This window comes from Oreochromis niloticus, linkage group LG11 (assembly GCF_001858045.2).
Source record: "Oreochromis niloticus isolate F11D_XX linkage group LG11, O_niloticus_UMD_NMBU, whole genome shotgun sequence".
Taxonomy (NCBI): domain Eukaryota; kingdom Metazoa; phylum Chordata; class Actinopteri; order Cichliformes; family Cichlidae; genus Oreochromis; species Oreochromis niloticus.
The window spans coordinates 13,155,008-13,175,698 of NC_031976.2; the positions used below are offsets into that span (position 1 = coordinate 13,155,008).

Below are 20,691 nucleotides of genomic sequence, written 5' to 3' on the forward strand. Positions count from 1 at the left end.
ATCACGTGACCAGTATCTTCAATGATCCCTTCATATTCTAGCATCAAGGCGAACATTTTGTGAAGTGACACTCATTATAATAAAGGTTATTAATCAAAAAACATCTGTGCTAGTTTTTGTAGATCAAATAGCAGCGAAGCGAGTGATATTGCCATCAACTTCAGTTGCCCTTTGCATAAATTGTCTATTCAAAGTGTACAGAAAATAAATCCCACTCAGAGCAATAATCTTACCATCCAATAAAAACAATAAAAAGTATCATGTTTGTGCTGTGTGTCACTGGTCACCAAGAAATCTCCTACCAGACATTTGACAGGTATGAGTTTATTTAGTTAATGCTTCTTCTTTTACAATACGGCCAAATCACAACACGTCCTCACCAGTGAGGTGGAAATATAGTTGAGTAAACTGCAAGCCCTGATTGTTGCTAGGCGCCCCCTGCTATCCACTTCTTTTTCACAGATGAGTTTGCATTTTTGTAGTCGGCTGTTTCTAAGTATCTTAAATCCTAACTTCCAACTCAAGTGCATTGAGCCACTGTATTGTTTTCCTGCCTTGGCTCCCAAATTGACACCGGCCATCGCCTAAGATTCTCAAGAGCTTAAATAAGAAGACACTGTTTTATCTTAAGCAGAAATGTATAAGTACTCTCTGATCCTGTGCGTATATTAGTCTCATAGGTGAAAGAAAATACTTGAAAGTCAGACAAACAAAGAAGCAGTAGGATGAATCAAAGTGACTTCAATAGCACATTTAATAAAGGCAGATGCAAGGACATGAGGGACAACAATCTGGCAAATCTGGCTGGTTTATATAGAGGAGACGATGACTGAATTGGAAACAGGTGCGTGGTAAAGCTGAAGATCAGCCTTTACGGCGAGTAAGGAGGGGACAAAGCCAGGTGACTGGATCTGGAAGCAAATCTGAGGGCATCTGGTGGATAAATGGAGTATAGAAGGATGGAGGCTGGAGTTAAGAGCAGTGAGAGAAGAACAGTTTAATATGCTGTCATTGGCAAACTAGTGGCTTTCGTTAGTCACCACTGGCACTCCCAAATCTCTGATGAAAGCTCTGAGCTCTCAAGTTACTTTATGATTAACTCGAGTGCCAGGAAAAAGAATCTGCAGAAAGCAAAATGTAATATCTCTCCCTTTGCTGTCTTAATTTTAATATCTTGTTTAAAAATTTATTGACTTTGTGTCAATGGAAAATTGTACTTAGTAGGCAGTATAATCTTTTAATGATATAAGTTTCCATATATGCTTAGAGGTGTATAATCGATTGTGTAGTGATAGGATGTGTGATCTTTAGTAGGCTTTGTGTGCATTCCAGGGTGTTCTGGTATTCAAACCCACATTTTGGGAGCATGGGAGAGGTCGTACCTTGTCTTATTGTTTTATGGTAGGATAAACGTATCTATGTCTGTTTTAGGTTTTAGGCTAAGTGCATTTTGTTTAGATGAACTGTTGGACTTCCAGACCAGCAGGTTTAGGGAAGTCGTTTATGGACACACATACACACACCTAAACATCCACATTCCAATGTAAGGAACAAACACCCACATATAGTGTAGTTTTATTGCATATTTTGTACCATAAGCATTAAAAAGGGAGTATCAGTAGGAAAGTAACAACAGGAACCCAGGGCCCCTCTCAATAGAACGTGGGACGGGTGTTACATAAGCATTTAATGATTTGATATTTTCTAAAAAAAAACTGTGTGAAACTCAAGTTAGACCTGTGTTTGTAAATGAACCGCCCCATGTTGTGTAGCTTTCTGGATTTTATACTTCTACAACACTGTCCAATAGAGACACATGAATGAAATGCAGTGTCATTAAAAACACTGATGATTTTTTTCATATTCTTCAATGATCTTTATTTAAAAATGTAATATATTTACATCTGAATAAAGCTTTAGGCATTACGCTGACTGATGGATGAAGAATTCCCGTTGGATTGTTCCCATCACGACCCAGGTGGTCAGTCTCTTGATAGCTTTTCCTCTGGTTCCTGCTCTCTGCTGACACTCCTAGCTCTAGCCACGTTCTCCATTCCCTCTCTTTAAACAAAGTCTTATAAATAGTTTAACCATGTGCATTGAATCTGCATTTGGGTCTAAGCCTTCTATGGAGGGAATATCTCTACACAGTGACATCCATTCAATTTTCAATTCAATTCAATTTTATTTATAGAGCGCCAAATCACAGCAACAGTCTCCTCAAGGCGCTTTATATTGTAAGGTATACTTACAAAGAAAAACCCAACAATCATATGACCCCCTATGAGCAAGCACTTTGGCGACAGTGGGAAGGAAAAACTCCCTTTTAACAGGAAGAAACCTCCAGCAGAACCAGGCTCAGGGAGGGCGGCCATCTGCTGCGACCGGTTGGGGAGGGGCAAGGAAAACAGGATAAAAACATGCTGTGGAAGAGAGACAGAGGTTAAAAACAAGTACGATTCAGCACAGAGAGGTCTATTAACACATAGAGGGTGAAGAAGAAACACCCAGTGCATGATGGGAATCCCCCGGCAGCCTAATGCTGGGCGTACACTGTGCGATTTTTGGCCCATTTTGAGCCGATTTTTCAGTCGTGCGACCGTTTTGGGGATCGGCCCGAGTTTGGCCTTAATCACGTGTCGTGCATCGTATACATGGGGTAACGAGAAGCGATTAACACCTCACGACCAGCTCCCGATCATCAAGCGTTTGGTCGTAAAGAAATCAAACCTGTTTGAAATCCTGTCGGCCATCGTGAGGGTGTCAACGCAGCGTCTCACACTGCGCATGCGCAAACACAGAAATAAAAGCGAAAAGACGGAACAGCACGGCAGTGCGGCGTGTGATCCGGACACAAGCGATGGAGGCACGACTTGTAGAACTTTGGCAAGGTCATCCGAGCCTTTTCGACGTGACCTCACAAAATTATCGCGACCGCAACAACCGTGAAAATAGTGTAAGATTTTGTGTTTTAACCTTCATGCTATGGACGCACAGTGTGAGCACTCGGGTCGCACAGAGCATCGGGCCGTATAGTGTGAGACCCTGCATCGTGACCTACGAACTTCTAGCCCCTGCCAGTCAATCGGACAGTTTGAGCAGGAGCTGAATAACGCGACTGAAGAAATCGCACAGTGTATGCCCAGCTTATTGCAGCCTGCAAGGAGGATTCAGGGTCACATGAGAAAGCTATCAGCCTATTAAAAGGATACTGAAAACGCCGTCGAAATAGCGTTAGTTGTCATCACTGGTGCTGGTGGACTCATCTGAACACCTCCGAAATTTGCAAACACGCGAGTTTTCCTCTTCTTCCTCAAAATCCTCTCGGGACCGCTTCCTCGAGCCTCCAGTTTCATGGTTGTCAAGCTCTTCATGTGCGTCTTCAAAAAGTTCATCACTACTGCTCTCGGAGTTTGCAAGCCTGGACTTTTTGCTATTAGGCTCTTCTTCATCTCCATCTTCCTTTCTGGACCTTTTCGTGGATCCAACAGGCAGCTGTTCTTCTTCTGGTACCTGCTGATTGATGTCCTCATCAGCAATATTACCAGCATGAGGACAGCCCTCGCTATCAGTGTCGCAGGCAGAGATGAAGTCAGAGTCATCATCAGAAAACTCCTCGCTCCATCTGAATCTTTTGTTTGGTTCCACATCTTCTTCATCCATCTCTCTAGGCCTCCTCCTGGATACACCTGGCTGAGGATCCTCTTCTGGGATGTACTGGTGAACATCCTCACAGTCTTCAAATGCCTCATCAGAATCATCATTTTCAATGTCGGCAATGTTTACATTGTTAACATTGCCGTCATTGACATTGTCAATGTGAAAGACATCATATTGTTCCTCTAATTCATCTAACAGCTCCATCAGCCTCCAAAAAATTATATTATAGAGAGCATGATAAAGACTGTTCAGTAAACCCCAGAATCCACCAATAGGTTCATAAACTGGTTCATAAACTGGTTCATAAGCTGGTTCCTGATCTCCACTTGGAAGATTTTCTGGGTTAACCTGTCGGCCTGCAAGATCATTTTATCTTTTAATTAGCATTCATAAATATCTGCTGAAAATCAGTTTTTCATCAATTTCAAGACTGAGTACATGTGCTTACCATTACGGTTATTTTGTGATTCATCTCCTCTTCCATTCATTTTGACTACAAGGAACACACAACAACAATGATCACTAAACCTCAACTCAGAATGTTCAGCGAATGTGCTTTTTTTGTGATAACTTTAGGCTACGTCCACACGTACGGGCATTTTTGAAAACAGGAGTTTTCCTTTTTCGTTTACAAAACAAAAATCCCGTCCACATGTGCAGTTTTGAAAAAATATCTCCTTCCACATGTAAACCCTAAAAACAAAGTCAAACGCTGTCAAGAACATGCCAAATCCTAACCGTGTAGAAATGCTGGCCAATCAGAAGTCCAGAAGCTTGGGAGGAAAACCTCACAAAACCTTACGTACTTCTGAAAAGTTCTTGTCTTTTTCTGGAAGGCAGCTAATTTTGTGTTACTTTCAAGTGCCTTCATCATTGCAAATGTTAATAACTAAAGACAGCATTTTGGCTGGTATAGACTCACAACTTTGGAATGGACAAAATGCATATAGCATACATAAATGTAATTTTTTAAAATTACATTTATTCGAAACCGACGTCAGGATTTGGGTTGTGAGAGCGTCTGTGTTGAATGTAGAAGCCATGTCTGATGCTCACTCTGATGCCTCTGTCTTTCTAAATGGAGGCACAGTAACTGTGTGTGTATATGTAAGCGTGTAAAAACTGCAGATACTAAGATTAACAGCAACAGTATTTTGTCTACATCGGCCATTGTAGAAATTGATCTGATGTAAACAATAACGTGGCCACGGCGTGACGTCAAAAACGGCGCACACTTTTGACATTGCCTGAGTAAATCTCTGTTTTCCTCGTCCACACATAAACACAAAAACGTACTTTTCAAAAATCTCCACCCTGGCAGGAGTTTTTAAAAATCTCACCTTTCAGTGACTCAATATGCTGTTTAGGTGTGGACGAGAGGCCCAAATGCATAGACAAAGCTTCAAACATAGCCGTGTACATGTGGACGTAGCCTCAGTTTCTCACAATGTAAAGTACATAAATACTGTCCTGGCCAGCAGGAAAATCAGGCTTTATATTTAAGTAAATGATCTTAAGTTTATAAACTGAAATCTGAGCTTACTTTAGTTCTTGGTAAATTGCAGAGCAGTTAATCCTCAGGGAAACGTAGAAATTTCACTAGTCGTCTGCTTTGGTTGCAGTGTCTCTTCAGTTCTGTTTTCATATGCTGATGTTTTCATCCAAAACATGTTTAAATGCTGTGATGTCATTTTAGCATCAAGGCATCACTATGGCAACCAAACAACATGCATTAAATGACGTTCCAAACAACAACAACCAAGCTGTTTTCAGTGCTTAATATTTAACATGTCTTTGTTATAAACTTTATTTGTACAAATCTGTGATGTTGATGTGCACAGCCTGGGATTCAGACCTCAGAGGGTTAATCCAACAAATCACGAAAAATTAGGTTTAAATTTTTGTTCATGACAGTGCAGATTTCTGACATTTTGTGTACTTTAAGTGTAGCCCTGGCTATATAAATAGGTAATTTATTTAAATAGTTCATTTATATTGATAGTTAAATGCAAATGTTCACTGTGTTCAATAATGTGTATACAAATGCCTGTAAGGTATGTGATTGTGCATTTAACTGACACACACCTTTTTATTTGTATTTTGAGGTTTATGTCATTATTTTTGATATGGTATTGATATGTACTACAGCTCCAGTGAACCCTGAAGTAGTCTCAGGTAGAGGGGGTGGGTGGGGAGCTGTGCACTCTGCAGGAAGCGAGAGAGACGAGAGCTGAACAGTGTCGAGTGAACGCAGAGTTCATAGAAGGGCGACAGACATATTTTCGGATTGACGGATAGTTAACTGGAGTGAAAAGCTGTTGTACCCTACTGTGAGGTAAATGTGAATTTTGTCTGACACTTGTACCATATGTTATTGTGTAAAATGGACTAACTGCTAACCGCGATTAGCCGCTAGCACAACTGCTAACATAGCCGCTAGCATATTCGCTAAGCTCTTGTTCTGCTCTGTTTTATTAATTAAGCTAATGCTAAGATTGAATGTTATCTCATGTGAATTGGCATTTAGCGGGGTTTGTGTGATTCAGTAGGAGGAGACGGACGTCTTGCTGGCGTGTCAGAGAGGTCCCTTCTACTGGTGTGCTGAAGTTATGTGTTCACGTGGAGAGGACGTGGAGAGGACGACTGAGTGCTGCTGCCGCGGCCTGCTGGTAGCCTTGACCCAGTTTCCCCTGCTATCCCCTTGAACTGCCTGGAGGTGTGAGTACTGTTTGCACGTGCTTTTTATTTTACTGCTTGGCAACAAGTGAAGCGACCATATTGTTTTAGGTCCCAACGCACCCGAGCCACGACTCAGGCCTGCAACGAGGGGTTTGCTAGCAGAAAGACTGTAGCACTTGAGGTGTGTGTGTGTGTGTGTGTGTGTTGGTGAGAGTGCGTGTGGGCCCACAATATTATTTGATGATTTTGTTTCTGTTGAAGTAGATACCATACCATTGTTTAACAAACTTTATTGATTTTACTTATTTTCTTTTGTGTTATTAATTAATCATTCACTAAAGTGGAGTTAACTTTATAATTGACTTGTTTGTGTGTGATTTATTTCCATATAGTGTAGTTTTATTGCATATTTTGTACCATAAGCATTAAAAAGGGAGTATCAGTAGGAAAGTAACAACAGGAACCCAGGGCCCCTCTCAATAGAACGTGGGACGGGTGTTACATAAGCATTTAACAATTTGATTATTTTCTAACAAAAAACTGTGTGAAACTCAAGTTAGACCTGTGTTTGTAAATGAACCGCCCCATGTTGTGTAGCTTTCTGGATTTTATACTTCTACAACACTGTCCAATAGAGACACATGAATGAAATGCAGTGTCATTAAAAACACTGATGATTTTTTTTCATATTCTTCAATGATCTTTATTTAAAAATATAATATATTTACATCTGAATAAAGTTTTAGGTATTACGCTGACTGATGGATGAAGAATTCCCGTTGGATTGTTCCCATCACGACCCAGGTGATCAGTCTCTTGATAGCTTTTCCTCTGGTTCCTGCTCTCTGCTGACACTCCTAGCTCTAGCCACGTTCTCCATTCCCTCTCTTTAAACAAAGTCTTATAAATAGTTTAACCATGTGCATTGAATCTGCATTTGGGTCTAAGCCTTCTATGGAGGGAATATCTCTACACAGTGACATCCATTCAATTTTCAATTCAATTCAATTTTATTTATAGAGCGCCAAATCACAGCAACAGTCTCCTCAAGGCGCTTTATATTGTAAGGTATACTTACAAAGAAAAACCCAACAATCATACGACCCCCTATGAGCAAGCACTTTGGCGACAGTGGGAAGGAAAAACTCCCTTTTAACAGGAAGAAACCTCCAGCAGAACCAGGCTCAGGGAGGGGCGGCCATCTGCTGCGACCGGTTGGGGAGGGCAAGGAAAACAGGATAAAAACATGCTGTGGAAGAGAGACAGAGGTTAAAAACAAGTACGATTCAGCACAGAGAGGTCTATTAACACATAGAGGGTGAAGAAGAAACACCCAGTGCATGATGGGAATCCCCCGGCAGCCTAATGCTGGGCGTACACTGTGCGATTTTTGGCCCATTTTGAGCCGATTTTTCAGTCGTGCGACCGTTTTGGGGATCGGCCCGAGTTTGGCCTTAATCACGTGTCGTGCATCGTATACATGGGGTAACGAGAAGCGATTAACACCTCACGACCAGCTCCCGATCATCAAGCGTTTGGTCGTAAAGAAATCAAACCTGTTTGAAATCCTGTCGGCCATCGTGAGGGTGTCAACGCAGCGTCTCACACTGCGCATGCGCAAACACAGAAATAAAAGCGAAAAGACGGAACAGCACGGCAGTGCGGCGTGTGATCCGGACACAAGCGATGGAGGCACGACTTGTAGAACTTTGGCAAGGTCATCCGAGCCTTTTCGACGTGACCTCACAAAATTATCGCGACCGCAACAACCGTGAAAATAGTGTAAGATTTTGTGTTTTAACCTTCATGCTATGGACGCACAGTGTGAGCACTCGGGTCGCACAGAGCATCGGGCCGTATAGTGTGAGACCCTGCATCGTGACCTACGAACTTCTAGCCCCTGCCAGTCAATCGGACAGTTTGAGCAGGAGCTGAATAACGCGACTGAAGAAATCGCACAGTGTATGCCCAGCTTATTGCAGCCTGCAAGGAGGATTCAGGGTCACATGAGAAAGCTATCAGCCTATTAAAAGGATACTGAAAACGCCGTCGAAATAGCGTTAGTTGTCATCACTGGTGCTGGTGGACTCATCTGAACACCTCCGAAATTTGCAAACACGCGAGTTTTCCTCTTCTTCCTCAAAATCCTCTCGGGACCGCTTCCTCGAGCCTCCAGTTTCATGGTTGTCAAGCTCTTCATGTGCGTCTTCAAAAAGTTCATCACTACTGCTCTCGGAGTTTGCAAGCCTGGACTTTTTGCTATTAGGCTCTTCTTCATCTCCATCTTCCTTTCTGGACCTTTTCGTGGATCCAACAGGCAGCTGTTCTTCTTCTGGTACCTGCTGATTGATGTCCTCATCAGCAATATTACCAGCATGAGGACAGCCCTCGCTATCAGTGTCGCAGGCAGAGATGAAGTCAGAGTCATCATCAGAAAACTCCTCGCTCCATCTGAATCTTTTGTTTGGTTCCACATCTTCTTCATCCATCTCTCTAGGCCTCCTCCTGGATACACCTGGCTGAGGATCCTCTTCTGGGATGTACTGGTGAACATCCTCACAGTCTTCAAATGCCTCATCAGAATCATCATTTTCAATGTCGGCAATGTTTACATTGTTAACATTGCCGTCATTGACATTGTCAATGTGAAAGACATCATATTGTTCCTCTAATTCATCTAACAGCTCCATCAGCCTCCAAAAAATTATATTATAGAGAGCATGATAAAGACTGTTCAGTAAACCCCAGAATCCACCAATAGGTTCATAAACTGGTTCATAAACTGGTTCATAAGCTGGTTCCTGATCTCCACTTGGAAGATTTTCTGGGTTAACCTGTCGGCCTGCAAGATCATTTTATCTTTTAATTAGCATTCATAAATATCTGCTGAAAATCAGTTTTTCATCAATTTCAAGACTGAGTACATGTGCTTACCATTACGGTTATTTTGTGATTCATCTCCTCTTCCATTCATTTTGACTACAAGGAACACAAAACAACAATGATCACTAAACCTCAACTCAGAATGTTCAGCGAATGTGCTTTTTTTGTGATAACTTTAGGCTACGTCCACACGTACGGGCATTTTTGAAAACAGGAGTTTTCCTTTTTCGTTTACAAAACAAAAATCCCGTCCACATGTGCAGTTTTGAAAAAATATCTCCTTCCACATGTAAACCCTAAAAACAAAGTCAAACGCTGTCAAGAACATGCCAAATCCTAACCGTGTAGAAATGCTGGCCAATCAGAAGTCCAGAAGCTTGGGAGGAAAACCTCACAAAACCTTACGTACTTCTGAAAAGTTCTTGTCTTTTTCTGGAAGGCAGCTAATTTTGTGTTACTTTCAAGTGCCTTCATCATTGCAAATGTTAATAACTAAAGACAGCATTTTGGCTGGTATAGACTCACAACTTTGGAATGGACAAAATGCATATAGCATACATAAATGTAATTTTTTAAAATTACATTTATTCGAAACCGACGTCAGGATTTGGGTTGTGAGAGCGTCTGTGTTGAATGTAGAAGCCATGTCTGATGCTCACTCTGATGCCTCTGTCTTTCTAAATGGAGGCACAGTAACTGTGTGTGTATATGTAAGCGTGTAAAAACTGCAGATACTAAGATTAACAGCAACAGTATTTTGTCTACATCGGCCATTGTAGAAATTGATCTGATGTAAACAATAACGTGGCCACGGCGTGACGTCAAAAACGGCGCACACTTTTGACATTGCCTGAGTAAATCTCCGTTTTCCTCGTCCACACATAAACACAAAAACGTACTTTTCAAAAATCTCCACCCTGGCAGGAGTTTTTAAAAATCTCACCTTTCAGTGACTCAATATGCTGTTTAGGTGTGGACGAGAGGCCCAAATGCATAGACAAAGCTTCAAACATAGCCGTGTACATGTGGACGTAGCCTCAGTTTCTCACAATGTAAAGTACATAAATACTGTCCTGGCCAGCAGGAAAATCAGGCTTTATATTTAAGTAAATGATCTTAAGTTTATAAACTGAAATCTGAGCTTACTTTAGTTCTTGGTAAATTGCAGAGCAGTTAATCCTCAGGGAAACGTAGAAATTTCACTAGTCGTCTGCTTTGGTTGCAGTGTCTCTTCAGTTCTGTTTTCATATGCTGATGTTTTCATCCAAAACATGTTTAAATGCTGTGATGTCATTTTAGCATCAAGGCATCACTATGGCAACCAAACAACATGCATTAAATGACGTTCCAAACAACAACAACCAAGCTGTTTTCAGTGCTTAATATTTAACATGTCTTTGTTATAAACTTTATTTGTACAAATCTGTGATGTTGATGTGCACAGCCTGGGATTCAGACCTCAGAGGGTTAATCCAACAAATCACGAAAAATTAGGTTTAAATTTTTGTTCATGACAGTGCAGATCTCTGACATTTTGTGTACTTTAAGCATTTAACAATTTGATTATTTTCTAACAAAAAACTGTGTGAAACTCAAGTTAGACCTGTGTTTGTAAATGAACCGCCCCATGTTGTGTAGCTTTCTGGATTTTTTACTTATTGGGCTACATATTTATTTATTATACAGGCTATACAGTACATAACCTCAAAACTCACATGTTTTATGTAACTAAAGTGTTTAATTATGTGGGCTACAGACCAAATCAAGTTATGGACTATATTTATATGAAAAACGTGTATACTTACTGCATTTGAATCATTTTAACCATATGTAACCACCTGCACATTATATCTAAATGACCATAAAGTTTATTGTGATAAACTGTGTAATACAAGCATGTAGTTGAGGCAGTAACTGAGGACACAATGTGACTAAAACAGTATAATCTCACACATTGTCTGTGACATACAGTTTGTTAATACTGAGTGGTTGTTGGAGCAGGAATCCTCAGAACCTGCAGCAAACTCCACAGATACCGGGGGTGCAGCAGCCACAGCAAAAGCGACACTTGATGCCACGCTTGTGTCTGCTGTTATACAGCATCTGTGGGAAACACAAGAGACATGAGCACAGAGTTCATCTGCAGCAGCATCACTGCTCTTTATTTTCACCTGCTCTAACAAACACTTTCATTTAGCTGAAGTAATTTGGCCACATTCATTCAGTTAGTGTTACTTACCTTCCATGAGTCCACTGATGCCTCCTCATGTGCTGCTGCTGGATAGTCCATGCTCATTGGCTCCTCCAGCTCCTGCTCCTGCTAATGAATTGAGTGCAGTAGAAACCACATTGTAGCATTGAAACAAACATTTGCAGCTGGTAAGCTAATACACTTGGTTAAAGTCAAGTTCTTACTTCAGTGACTGGGACAGCAGAGCTCTGCTGAACACAGATGAATGTGAGCACGACGGCCACTGCAACTGCAACACTGAACGTCTTCATCTTAGGAGGCTTTGAGAGGCTCAAGTTTGACTCTTTCTCCTGGTCTGGATGATTGTTGTGAGCTGAGTCCTTCTGTCTGATGGTAAATGTGTGCAGAAGTGCTGATATTTATACTGATTTGGGCCCCTGCTGCCTCGTCACTCACAGCTCTTACTCTACCTGATTTCAGGAACATTGCAAAATTCCTTATTTTCCTATGCTATGAAATTCTGGGAATGGGAAATTCCTGAGGAATGAGAAAATCTGTACTTTTCTCAGTCGGCATGAACTTTGACCTTTTCTTCGGATGTTTTAATATATGGGTTTTCCCAGTCCTATTGATGCAAGCGTGTTCCCGACAGTAGTTTCTGTACTCTGAGTGACGAGGCAGCAGTGGAGCAAATGAGTATAAATACCAGCACCTTTTCCCTCAGTCAACCATCACAAAGGAGCTGACAAGAGTCAACGAGAGAGTCAAAGGATCTGACCACCTTAAACCACTCAAACCTCCTGAAGATGAAGGCGTTCAGTTAGTTGCAGTGGCCGTTGCACTCATCTGTATTTGCATTCAGCAGAGCTCTGCCACATTTGCTGAGGTAACAGACTCTTTTAAATTCATGTAATGTGCTTCTTCTGCATGAATTTGTTGTGAAGATGCTAAGATCTGTTTTCTTTCTCTACAGATACGAGAACTGCAAGAGCTACAAGAGGCTGTGAACAATGACAGTCCAGCTGCTGAACATCAGGAGGTATCAGCTGACTCATGGCTGGTGTGTTTAATTCAATAAATGAATTCAGACAGTTATTGTGAGATCTCTCAAATGCAGGCAGATGTTTAAAATAGACTCTGCACTCACAGCTTTACGTAAAAATAGAGAGAATGAAGTGACTTACTGCTGAAGATAAACTCTCTGCTCTTCTCTTTCACACAGACCACAGACAGAAGCGTGGCATCAAATGTCGCTTTTGCTGCGGCTGCTGCAATTCTGGTGTCTGTGGATTGTGCTGCAGATTCTGAGAATATCTACCTGCGATTCTCACATTAACCACTAAATATAGACGGTTATACCTGAAATGATTTGACTGCTTAGCATTTGTTAAAGTCTGACAGTGTTTCTTCATCTGGTGATCCTGCTGTAACAGTGAACAGTGCAGCATTTGGAACTACAGTATGTTATTATATTAAACTTCAGTGACACTATACTACAACATGTGCTGTTTGTTTCTGTTTCTGTCTGACAAGAATGAAACATTAATGGAAACCAGTGACATGAAGCTCCTGATGTACACTTTTTGTGCTGATGCCAGTTAAGAGTTGTGGCCTCATACTCTTGCCCATATAGTATGTGGTACAACCTGTTAATAGAGCCAAGTCATTGATAGCAAAAGCAAGGTGAGCATATTTTCCCATATTTGTAATTATATGAGTACAGAGCATTTCATCATCATTCAATATTACCACTAATTATGACAAAAATGCAGTAATGTACAATAGCTTTGAGCTGATGGACTGGTTCATTGGTTATTTTAAAGTTAAACCAAGCATACTTTTTTTTAAAGAATGTAGAAGTGTTAGATACTGTTTACTCGAAACACTTTCTATACAAGTTCATTCATAAATGTTTTAGACGACCTTATCTTGACAACCTTTCACTGAATTCATTTGGAGGTGTTTTCACAGTGTGTGTTAGGTTTTTGTAATGTTGATTGTCATTTATGCTTAGGAATATTTAACCATATATGCTTAGAGGTGTATAATCGATTGTGTAGTGATAGGATGTGTGATCTTTAGTAGGCTTTGTGTGCATTCCAGGATGTTCTGGTATTCAAACCCACATTTTGGGAGCATGGGAGAGGTCGTACCTTGTCATATTGTTTTATGGTAGGATAAACGTATCTATGTCTGTTTTAGGCTAAGTGCATTTTGTTTAGATGAACTGTTGGACTTCCAGACCAGCAGGTTTAGGGAAGTCGTTTATGGACACACACACACACACACACACACACACACACACACACACACACACACACACACACACACACACACACACACACACACACACCTAAACATCCACATTCCAATGTAAGGAACAAACACCCACTGATGTATAAATAAAGACCAGGGCAGTCTCAGAGCGCGTGTCACAGAGCCCTCACTCTCACTGCGGGTGCTCTGTGCTGCCCTTGTATACAAGTAAAAACTGTGTTTCTCCTCTCTGATTCTCAACTGAAGAAGTGTTTTAGAATAATTCTCCTGACACTTTGAATCCATAAACTAACCACAATGCTAATTAATGTCTTCTTTTAAAAAACGCCTTACAAAGATCTCCTCTAGAGGCTAATGAACATTTTATTCCATAGAGGTGAACTTTCAGCTATAATGTCAAGGTAAAAGAAGATAATGTTACAGAGGCAAAAAGAGGCGCACACACACACACATTTCTTGCCGTTTCAGGTTCAGCTGTGTGCCATTGGAAAACTAATAAATTCATGTCCTTTTATGTAAATCTCAGCTCAAACATGCATGAGAAAAGCTTTTTTTTCTCTGCGCACTTTAAAAACCGAGATGACAAAATCACTTTGTTGTGTGGTGTTTTGTTGGCACTAGACAAACTCTGAAATGTTTAATGCAAAGCACAAATCGTTTGAGTAACTGCTACTCCTGATTAAATATGCTGTCATGGAGAAAATAACTTGCTTACTAATTTATTCTCACACAGCAACACATTTTTACTCATGGTTTGAATGTCTGTCTGACGACGATGTGGGTGTCCTGTCTCGCTGTAAGGCTGGCCTGAGTCACAGGGTGTAGTATGGTGAATGACTCCTCTCGCTCTTCCTTTGGCTCATTCTTTCATTGTCTGTTTATGGACTCACCTGCACAGACCTGTGCACCTCAACGGAAGTAGCCGCTGCTGCCGGCCCCTGAGTTTACATGTCTGCTTATCGTCCAATATTGTTAATACATGCGCATGAATGCAACAGACGTCAGCGCCATTTATAAACCATCTCTGCCATTCATGTTTGCCTGCTTGAATGGCGTCTATTCAGGCAGCTGCAGCAACAGAAGAACTACAAACTGTTGTTGATGTCAAAGCGATCGTATTCCTGCCTTAAAAGCATCTCTGCCTCTGTTGCAAAAGAGTTGGGGTAAAATTGCGTGTGCAGCTTGGGATTAATGATGTTCCCTTTCTTGAAGGTAAGCTATTATTGCTAATTTTACATTTGGATCCAAATCAAAATCAGCATCAAAGCCACGTGTTGCTCCACACCACAAGGGGATAAGAGACAAAAAAGACACACTCATTTCATTTGATAGAAAAACACATCACTCAGTCAGTCGCTCAAAGATGCTGTTCACTCCATCCGAGCACAGACAGTGCAGCCTCATTTTCTCTGAATTGGCTGTTATCTAATTGACACTGATGGAGAGAGAATTTCGACTTCCCTGAGCAGCTGTGTGGACTGCAGAGAGGATATCAAAAAGGTCAGCCAATGAAGAAGGTGTGGATTGCTCTGTTTCACAATTTCACAGTGAATATGAGCTGCATTTAATACATTTTTTGTATTGTATTAGCACTAGAAATAGGTCAGCCCGGCGGTGAGGTGACTAGGGTTCAAGTTCACCGTCTTGCCTGGGCCATTCTGTGTGGAGTTTGCATGCTCTCTCTGGTTACTCTGGCTTCCTCCAAAGCTGTCCAAAAGCACTCAGTGGGACTAGGTCAATGCCCATAGATGTGAATGTGTGGGACTTACTAGTGATCTGTCCGGGGTGGGCACCACATCTGGCTGCTTCAGTAGGCACACCTGTTTAGCTGCTCAAATTCTTAATTAGTCACATTGCAGCAAGTCAACATATTTAGCCTTAAAGACGTGGTCAAGAATGATGTGCTGATGGGCTGCTTCAATCCAGGTTGTCATTACAACCAAGGTATGCAGAAGAGCACCTTTGAACACAGCAACCAAAGACCACACTGAGTTTCGCTCTTGTCAGTTATGAAGAGGAAAAATGTTGCCTGGTTAGGTGAATCTTAATTTCTGCTGTAACATTCGGGTGATAGGGTCATGTTGGTGTAAACAACATGAAAGCATGGATCCATCCAGCCTTGTAAAAGTGGTTCAGGTTTCTGCTGGTAGTGTGTAATAGTGTGGGCCATATTTTCTTGGCACGCTTTCATGCCCTTAGTACCAACTGAGCATCTTTCAAACACCACAGCCAACCTGAGTATTGTTGCTGACTATGTCCATGCCTTTATGACCACAGTGTACCCATAATCTGATGGCAGCTTCCAGCAGGTTAATGCACCATGTCACAGAGCTCACATCACCTCAAACTGGTTTCTTGAACATTACAATGAGTTCACTGTACTCAATCTGAAGACAAAAGGAGTCCAACCCATTACTAGCAGGGTGTACTTAATAAAGACAGTGACTGTAAATCGTATCTGCTGAGAAATCTATCTCTTTCTACACTTTTTGTGTTACAGTAACACAGTGATGGCTGGAAGATGAGCTATGCTGACTTTTTGCAGAGTAGGTGGATATCACACTGTGAATATTTGTGCTCTTGTAATTATGAGTGATGCATGAGCAGTTGAGACTTGAACAGTGCGCAGCTTGTGTAAATCAGAATCAATTAAGGTAAGTGGTTTCCTTAGTTTAGGATAATAGCTTAATTCAATTGAAAACACAATGCATCTAAGGTCATCCACATGAATATCAGCAGTGGCATCCAGTATCTACTTTTTTGCATATTTTGCTCTTGACAGTAGGAGAATATCACACATCGAGCGGGATCACCTTTCCTCCTGTGCCGGCGTGCTTTCAGGTCGCTGTGATCGCATAATACACCTGTACTTCAAAAACGGAGTGAAAAAGCAATTACAACAGCTACATGTCTGTTCCCAGAAACGCATTAGGGAAACAGCATGGGCTTTCCCAAATGGAGTGCATGGGCTGACTCACTGACACGTAACACCAGAAAAATGCTATGAAGGCGCATGTGACCTATACAGCTTCGGAAGTGAAGAAGAAGAAAGTGAAAAGTAACTGCTAAGCTTTATTTCCTCTCCTGACAGAATCGAGAGTAAACGAGAGAAAACCTTCAAGGTTACGGGGGAATGAATCGCTCAGAACTGAAGGCACTGAAAACAATGGCGATGATTTCAGCTTGATTAGGGAAACAATAACATTTTTATTTTTGACAAATTGCCTATTTGATTTTAATACAGGCAATTCGATTTTTATAATAGATGCCAGTAAACCGAAACATGTGATTGTTTCCACTTTGTTCAAGGTCGTCTCTCAAGTATGTTTTAGACAATTTACAATAGAGAGCCTGCTCGTAACACTTGAAGATCATATATGTTGAGGGTCTCTGAGCTGACACATGGCATCTTCGAATGCCAGCTATACACTCTTGATCCATCAAAGCAAATTGGCTATTGTGTGTTCAGGGCAGGCTTTGTGCTCATTGCCACAAAGGCTGAAGAGATCCCTGATGATGGACTTAATTCCCTCCCCTTCACTCCCCTGCTGAGACATCAGCTATTACCAATCACCCTGAATGGAACACTTACTGTATCTGCAGGCAAACAGGCTGGAATAATAAGGTGCTGATAATACCTGAAGCATAATAATGACCACAGACTTCTCTGCAGCACCATTCATTAAAGTTATGTAATAGATTTTTTTTCCCTCTCATTATTACATAATTAATAAGCGATGATGACTTCCCCATAGTCATTACTTTGCTACTAATGCTTCCTAAACTGTGATCTGCAATCATTAAGTGAAAGCTAAATTATAGGTGTTGCGCTTAAAAAAAAAAAGCCTATCGGTGCAATGGCACCAAGTGTCAAAGAGCAAACTTTAAAAACATAATTTTCCATGTTTGAATTTTGCCTTAGGTTCACTGAGAGGTCTCCACAGCCTTGATGTCTTTCAGACCCTCACACCGGTCCCGTTCAGTCACCTTCTCCTCTATCTGTCTGCGTTGCTTTGGACACAAACCTAATTATATTTACAGCTGAGGGAAGATTTCTTACAGAGGAATATGTGTAACATATTTGTTATGAACCCTCAGCATAAATTCTGCAGCTAATTAGCCATCAAACATGATTTTTCACATGGATGCACATTGCATGTTACTTGACTTTGCCCAGTTGTTCAAACACAAAAGTAAAGTCAAAGGTGTGCTTACACTGTAGCGAAGGAAAAGCGACATATCGATGGCTGCTTTGCAGAAAATCAGAACAAATGCCTACAAATGTGTGTGAAATCTGCCTTCAGTATTCGAAGTGCAGATCTTTTCTGAGTAGATGTGGACCTGCTCTCATTCTGAGGGAATCAGAAGCTGCAATTCTGATAAAGTGGTAGGTCTGAACAGATGTTGTGATGCTCAGAGCTTAGTCAGTAATAATATGCATCTAAACCTAGCTCACATCCATCTCATCGCATATGGATGCTTCTGAAGGATGTCTTGGCATCATTTTTAAATGCACTCTTGTTTTTGAATGTGCATATTAATATTAGTGATGAAATATTCCCAGACACAACCTTTTCTTGTTATTCAAAGTGCCTAAATAAAAAGCTAGTCACACAAATCCATTCAAGTGAGATAAAGTGCAAAAAACTCAAGCAGGACACAAACCGCAGTCGATCACCCCTCCAACCTTTTGATAACAGACATCTAGACATTGTTAAGATTTGTCAGCTAGGATGAGACAGCCTGACCTCCACGCTGCCATACAGACGTCCCCGTTCCCTGAGATGCTGTAGTTTCTAGGTGCCTCGACTTTACAATAAAAATTAAATATCTACAAGGGAAGGGAAGAAATTTTACAAACTAACTTGCTGAAACAGTGACATCCAAACCATTCTTTTACAAATGTTTGTAAAGTCATGTATGGCTGGGTGCTGTGGCAGTGGGAGTGAAAACACCTGAATTCAAAGACATTTCAGGTCTAAATTTTAAGTAATCCATTTTTTTTAACCGGTTTGTGACAAAATATCTGCGAAATGAACTGTTTGCATCAGCCTCAGCTGTACTGTGTGGGAGTAAGAAGGTTAACAGCCTTTTAAATATCAGCATGTTAGCACTGCACTTGTGAGCACGCTGCGCCCAAGAGTCTACCAGTTACTAAATACTAAAGAGTCCACTTAATTTTTTTTCCAGCTTGCACTGACTGATGACTTAGTGTGTTCAATGAAGACAGGAAAAATAAAATTGTTTGTGCGATTCATAATTAATGCAAAATCACAAACTTTTTAATCCATTTTGGCCTTTTATTTGTTTGTAGGAATCTGACACAACTTGGCTTTGTGGCCATCAAGTTTAACATAAACTTGATGGCTTCATTATTGTGAATGATCAGTAATGATGAGTTAAGTGGGCGACCGAGGTAAAAGTGTTCTTTCCACCTCGAGTACAGGGCAAAGCCTTTGCAGTGTGGGATTATTTGCTTGTGAGATCAGGCAGGTGGCAACTTCTGAGCACTCTTATGCTGTCACGACTATCAGTCCCTGTTTAACATCTCACTGCTATCCAAGCACTCTGTAGTTTCATATAATCTCTATTATTATCACTATCAGCTAAGAGCTTTTCGTACGCACTTACAGCAAGGTAAAAGATGACGGAGAAGCGTCAACAACTGAAGGTCAAGCAGACCGCATCACACTCTTTATTCTTTCGCTGTTTCTTTATGCACATGTCAGATAAATCTTCACAAGAATTCCAATAGCCTGGCACACCTGCATCTGAGCAAACTGAGAACTCAGTAGTCTTTCACTATGTAAATATGAAGATCTATCTTAAGAATGCTATGAATGGAGACGTAACAGTAAGAATAAAAACATTCCCAAATGTGGAATTATGACAAAAGATTTTGCTCTACTTGTGCTAATTATGCTCTTGCATTCTAACTTTATCTCTTTTTTGGCAGGCGTTCTTGAAGTACGCACTTTTTAGTTCCGAAGCAAACCTGTGGCTTAGTTATAGTGATATTTATATCCCTGTGCAAAACAAGCAGTCTTTAGGAATAGTTCTCCAGGCTTCTTGAAGGACATTTACCTCTCTTTGGATGTTGGCTGCGTTTTTTTTCTCCTTTACAAAGCCTCCACTGTGTTTAACAGATGGCTGTAGAAACTCACTGTAGTAGATTTGTCACGACTGACTTTTACTCCAGTTCTTGTGTAATTTGGCTTACCTCAGCCTTTTCTGTTTCCCCTCCTGAAGAATGGCTTCTGGACAGCCACCCTTCCACTGAGACATGAGGCTTCAATGAACAGATCATCTGAACATTCAGCCACTAAATGTATTTTTTTCTGTTCACAAATGCAATAAGTGTAATTATGAAATCCTGATCAAAAATAATGTGCTTTTAATATTTTTAAGCTTTTTTGTAAAACAGTAACTTTGATAACAATAATTATATTTTAGCATTAAAAATATATCTATATAGAGATATACGCTGTAGAAACAAACTCATAAAAAGCCAAAACCTTCAAGAACAAAACAGCAATAAAAGAAAAGAAACAGTTATGTATGCCAATTATTTTTTTAATACAAAATTCATCATAAACATTAATTTAATTCCAGAACAGAGCAGCAATTCAAGTGTAACAGTTAATCCAGCATTTGTTTAGGGATATAAAACAATCCAGTCATTGACAGAATCACTATAAAAATAAAACACTTTTTAAGTCCAAGATTTAAAAAACAACCTGACTGAATAGAAGACATACAAAAAAACAAATAAGCATTTAAAAGTGAAAGAACGGCATTTGAAGCACTGAAGTATGTACCAATCAACAAAACAGTTCTTATATACAGAATAAAACCAACAAGCTAAGACATGAAATGAATTGTCTACAGAGCGCAGTGTTGGACTCCAGTACAGAGGGTTTACAGAGAAAGGGACGCATCAATTAAATACATACAGTATATACACTTGTAGTAGTGTAAGTCTATGATTTTCATCTTGACTG

General features: G+C 40.6%; 3 protein-coding genes and 1 long non-coding RNA gene across 10 annotated transcripts; 1 reads left to right on the forward strand and 3 right to left on the reverse strand.

Annotated features, from left to right (window-relative positions):
* Nucleotides 1-2,503: 2,503 nt before the first annotated feature.
* On the reverse strand, nucleotides 2,504-5,342 carry LOC109204279 (uncharacterized). 2 transcript variants are annotated; one of them, XM_025911234.1, is made up of 4 exons: nucleotides 5,204-5,342; nucleotides 4,109-4,153; nucleotides 3,562-4,016; nucleotides 2,504-3,405 (listed from the first exon to the last, which is right to left on the reverse strand). In XM_025911234.1, the coding sequence occupies exons 2-4, from the start codon at nucleotides 4,146-4,148 to the stop codon at nucleotides 3,235-3,237; spliced, it is 666 nt and encodes a 221-aa protein (XP_025767019.1). In that variant the 5' UTR covers nucleotides 4,149-4,153; nucleotides 5,204-5,342; the 3' UTR covers nucleotides 2,504-3,234. The 2 variants fall into 2 exon arrangements, with proteins under 2 accessions (XP_025767019.1, XP_019220632.1); XM_019365087.2 differs by having other exon boundaries at nucleotides 2,504-4,016.
* Nucleotides 5,343-5,858: 516 nt separating this feature from the next.
* Nucleotides 5,859-7,024, forward strand: LOC109204281 (uncharacterized). The gene is made up of 2 exons (XR_002063866.2): nucleotides 5,859-5,995; nucleotides 6,207-7,024. It is a non-coding gene; the product is annotated as an uncharacterized LOC109204281 (long non-coding RNA).
* Nucleotides 7,025-7,668: 644 nt separating this feature from the next.
* On the reverse strand, nucleotides 7,669-10,791 carry LOC106098104 (uncharacterized). 3 transcript variants are annotated; one of them, XM_025911233.1, is made up of 4 exons: nucleotides 10,166-10,362; nucleotides 9,274-9,318; nucleotides 8,727-9,181; nucleotides 7,669-8,570 (listed from the first exon to the last, which is right to left on the reverse strand). In XM_025911233.1, exons 1-4 carry the CDS (start codon nucleotides 10,245-10,247, stop codon nucleotides 8,400-8,402), a joined length of 753 nt encoding a protein of 250 aa, XP_025767018.1. In that variant the 5' UTR covers nucleotides 10,248-10,362; the 3' UTR covers nucleotides 7,669-8,399. The 3 variants fall into 3 exon arrangements, with proteins under 3 accessions (XP_025767018.1, XP_019220634.1, XP_025767017.1); XM_019365089.2 differs by lacking the exon at nucleotides 10,166-10,362 and adding an exon at nucleotides 10,369-10,791 and having other exon boundaries at nucleotides 7,669-9,181; XM_025911232.1 differs by having other exon boundaries at nucleotides 7,669-9,181.
* A 281-nt stretch (nucleotides 10,792-11,072) lies between these two features.
* LOC109204280 (hepcidin) lies at nucleotides 11,073-12,088 on the reverse strand. 4 transcript variants are annotated; one of them, XM_025911236.1, is made up of 3 exons: nucleotides 11,638-12,088; nucleotides 11,462-11,533; nucleotides 11,073-11,325 (listed from the first exon to the last, which is right to left on the reverse strand). In XM_025911236.1, the coding sequence occupies exons 1-3, from the start codon at nucleotides 11,722-11,724 to the stop codon at nucleotides 11,230-11,232; spliced, it is 255 nt and encodes an 84-aa protein (XP_025767021.1). In that variant the 5' UTR covers nucleotides 11,725-12,088; the 3' UTR covers nucleotides 11,073-11,229. The 4 variants fall into 4 exon arrangements, with proteins under 4 accessions (XP_025767021.1, XP_019220637.1, XP_025767020.1 ...); XM_019365092.2 differs by having other exon boundaries at nucleotides 11,462-11,536; XM_025911235.1 differs by having other exon boundaries at nucleotides 11,462-11,539.
* Between the last annotated feature and the right edge of the window lie 8,603 nt (nucleotides 12,089-20,691).

What these genes read in the sequence shown, in the direction of transcription:
- LOC109204279 (XM_019365087.2), bottom strand. Translation starts at nt 4,148, where the DNA reads ATGAATGGAAGAGGAGATGAATCACAAAATAACCGTAATG. An exon ending in ATCACAAAATAACCGTAATG is followed by an intron (nt 4,017 to 4,108) that starts GTAAGCACATGT and finishes ATGATCTTGCAG; the next exon opens with GCCGACAGGTTAACCCAGAA.
- LOC106098104 (XM_025911232.1), bottom strand. Translation starts at nt 10,247, where the DNA reads ATGTACACGGCTATGTTTGAAGCTTTGTCTATGCATTTGGGCCTCTCG. An exon ending in GCATATTGAGTCACTGAAAG is followed by an intron (nt 9,319 to 10,165) that starts GTGAGATTTTTA and finishes TGTTCCTTGTAG; the next exon opens with TCAAAATGAATGGAAGAGGA. An exon ending in ATCACAAAATAACCGTAATG is followed by an intron (nt 9,182 to 9,273) that starts GTAAGCACATGT and finishes ATGATCTTGCAG; the next exon opens with GCCGACAGGTTAACCCAGAA.
- LOC109204280 (XM_019365091.2), bottom strand. Translation starts at nt 11,724, where the DNA reads ATGAAGACGTTCAGTGTTGCAGTTGCAGTGGCCGTCGTGCTCACATTC. An exon ending in CTGCTGTCCCAGTCACTGAA is followed by an intron (nt 11,543 to 11,637) that starts GTAAGAACTTGA and finishes TCAATTCATTAG; the next exon opens with CAGGAGCAGGAGCTGGAGGA. An exon ending in CATCAGTGGACTCATGGAAG is followed by an intron (nt 11,326 to 11,461) that starts GTAAGTAACACT and finishes TGTTTCCCACAG; the next exon opens with ATGCTGTATAACAGCAGACA.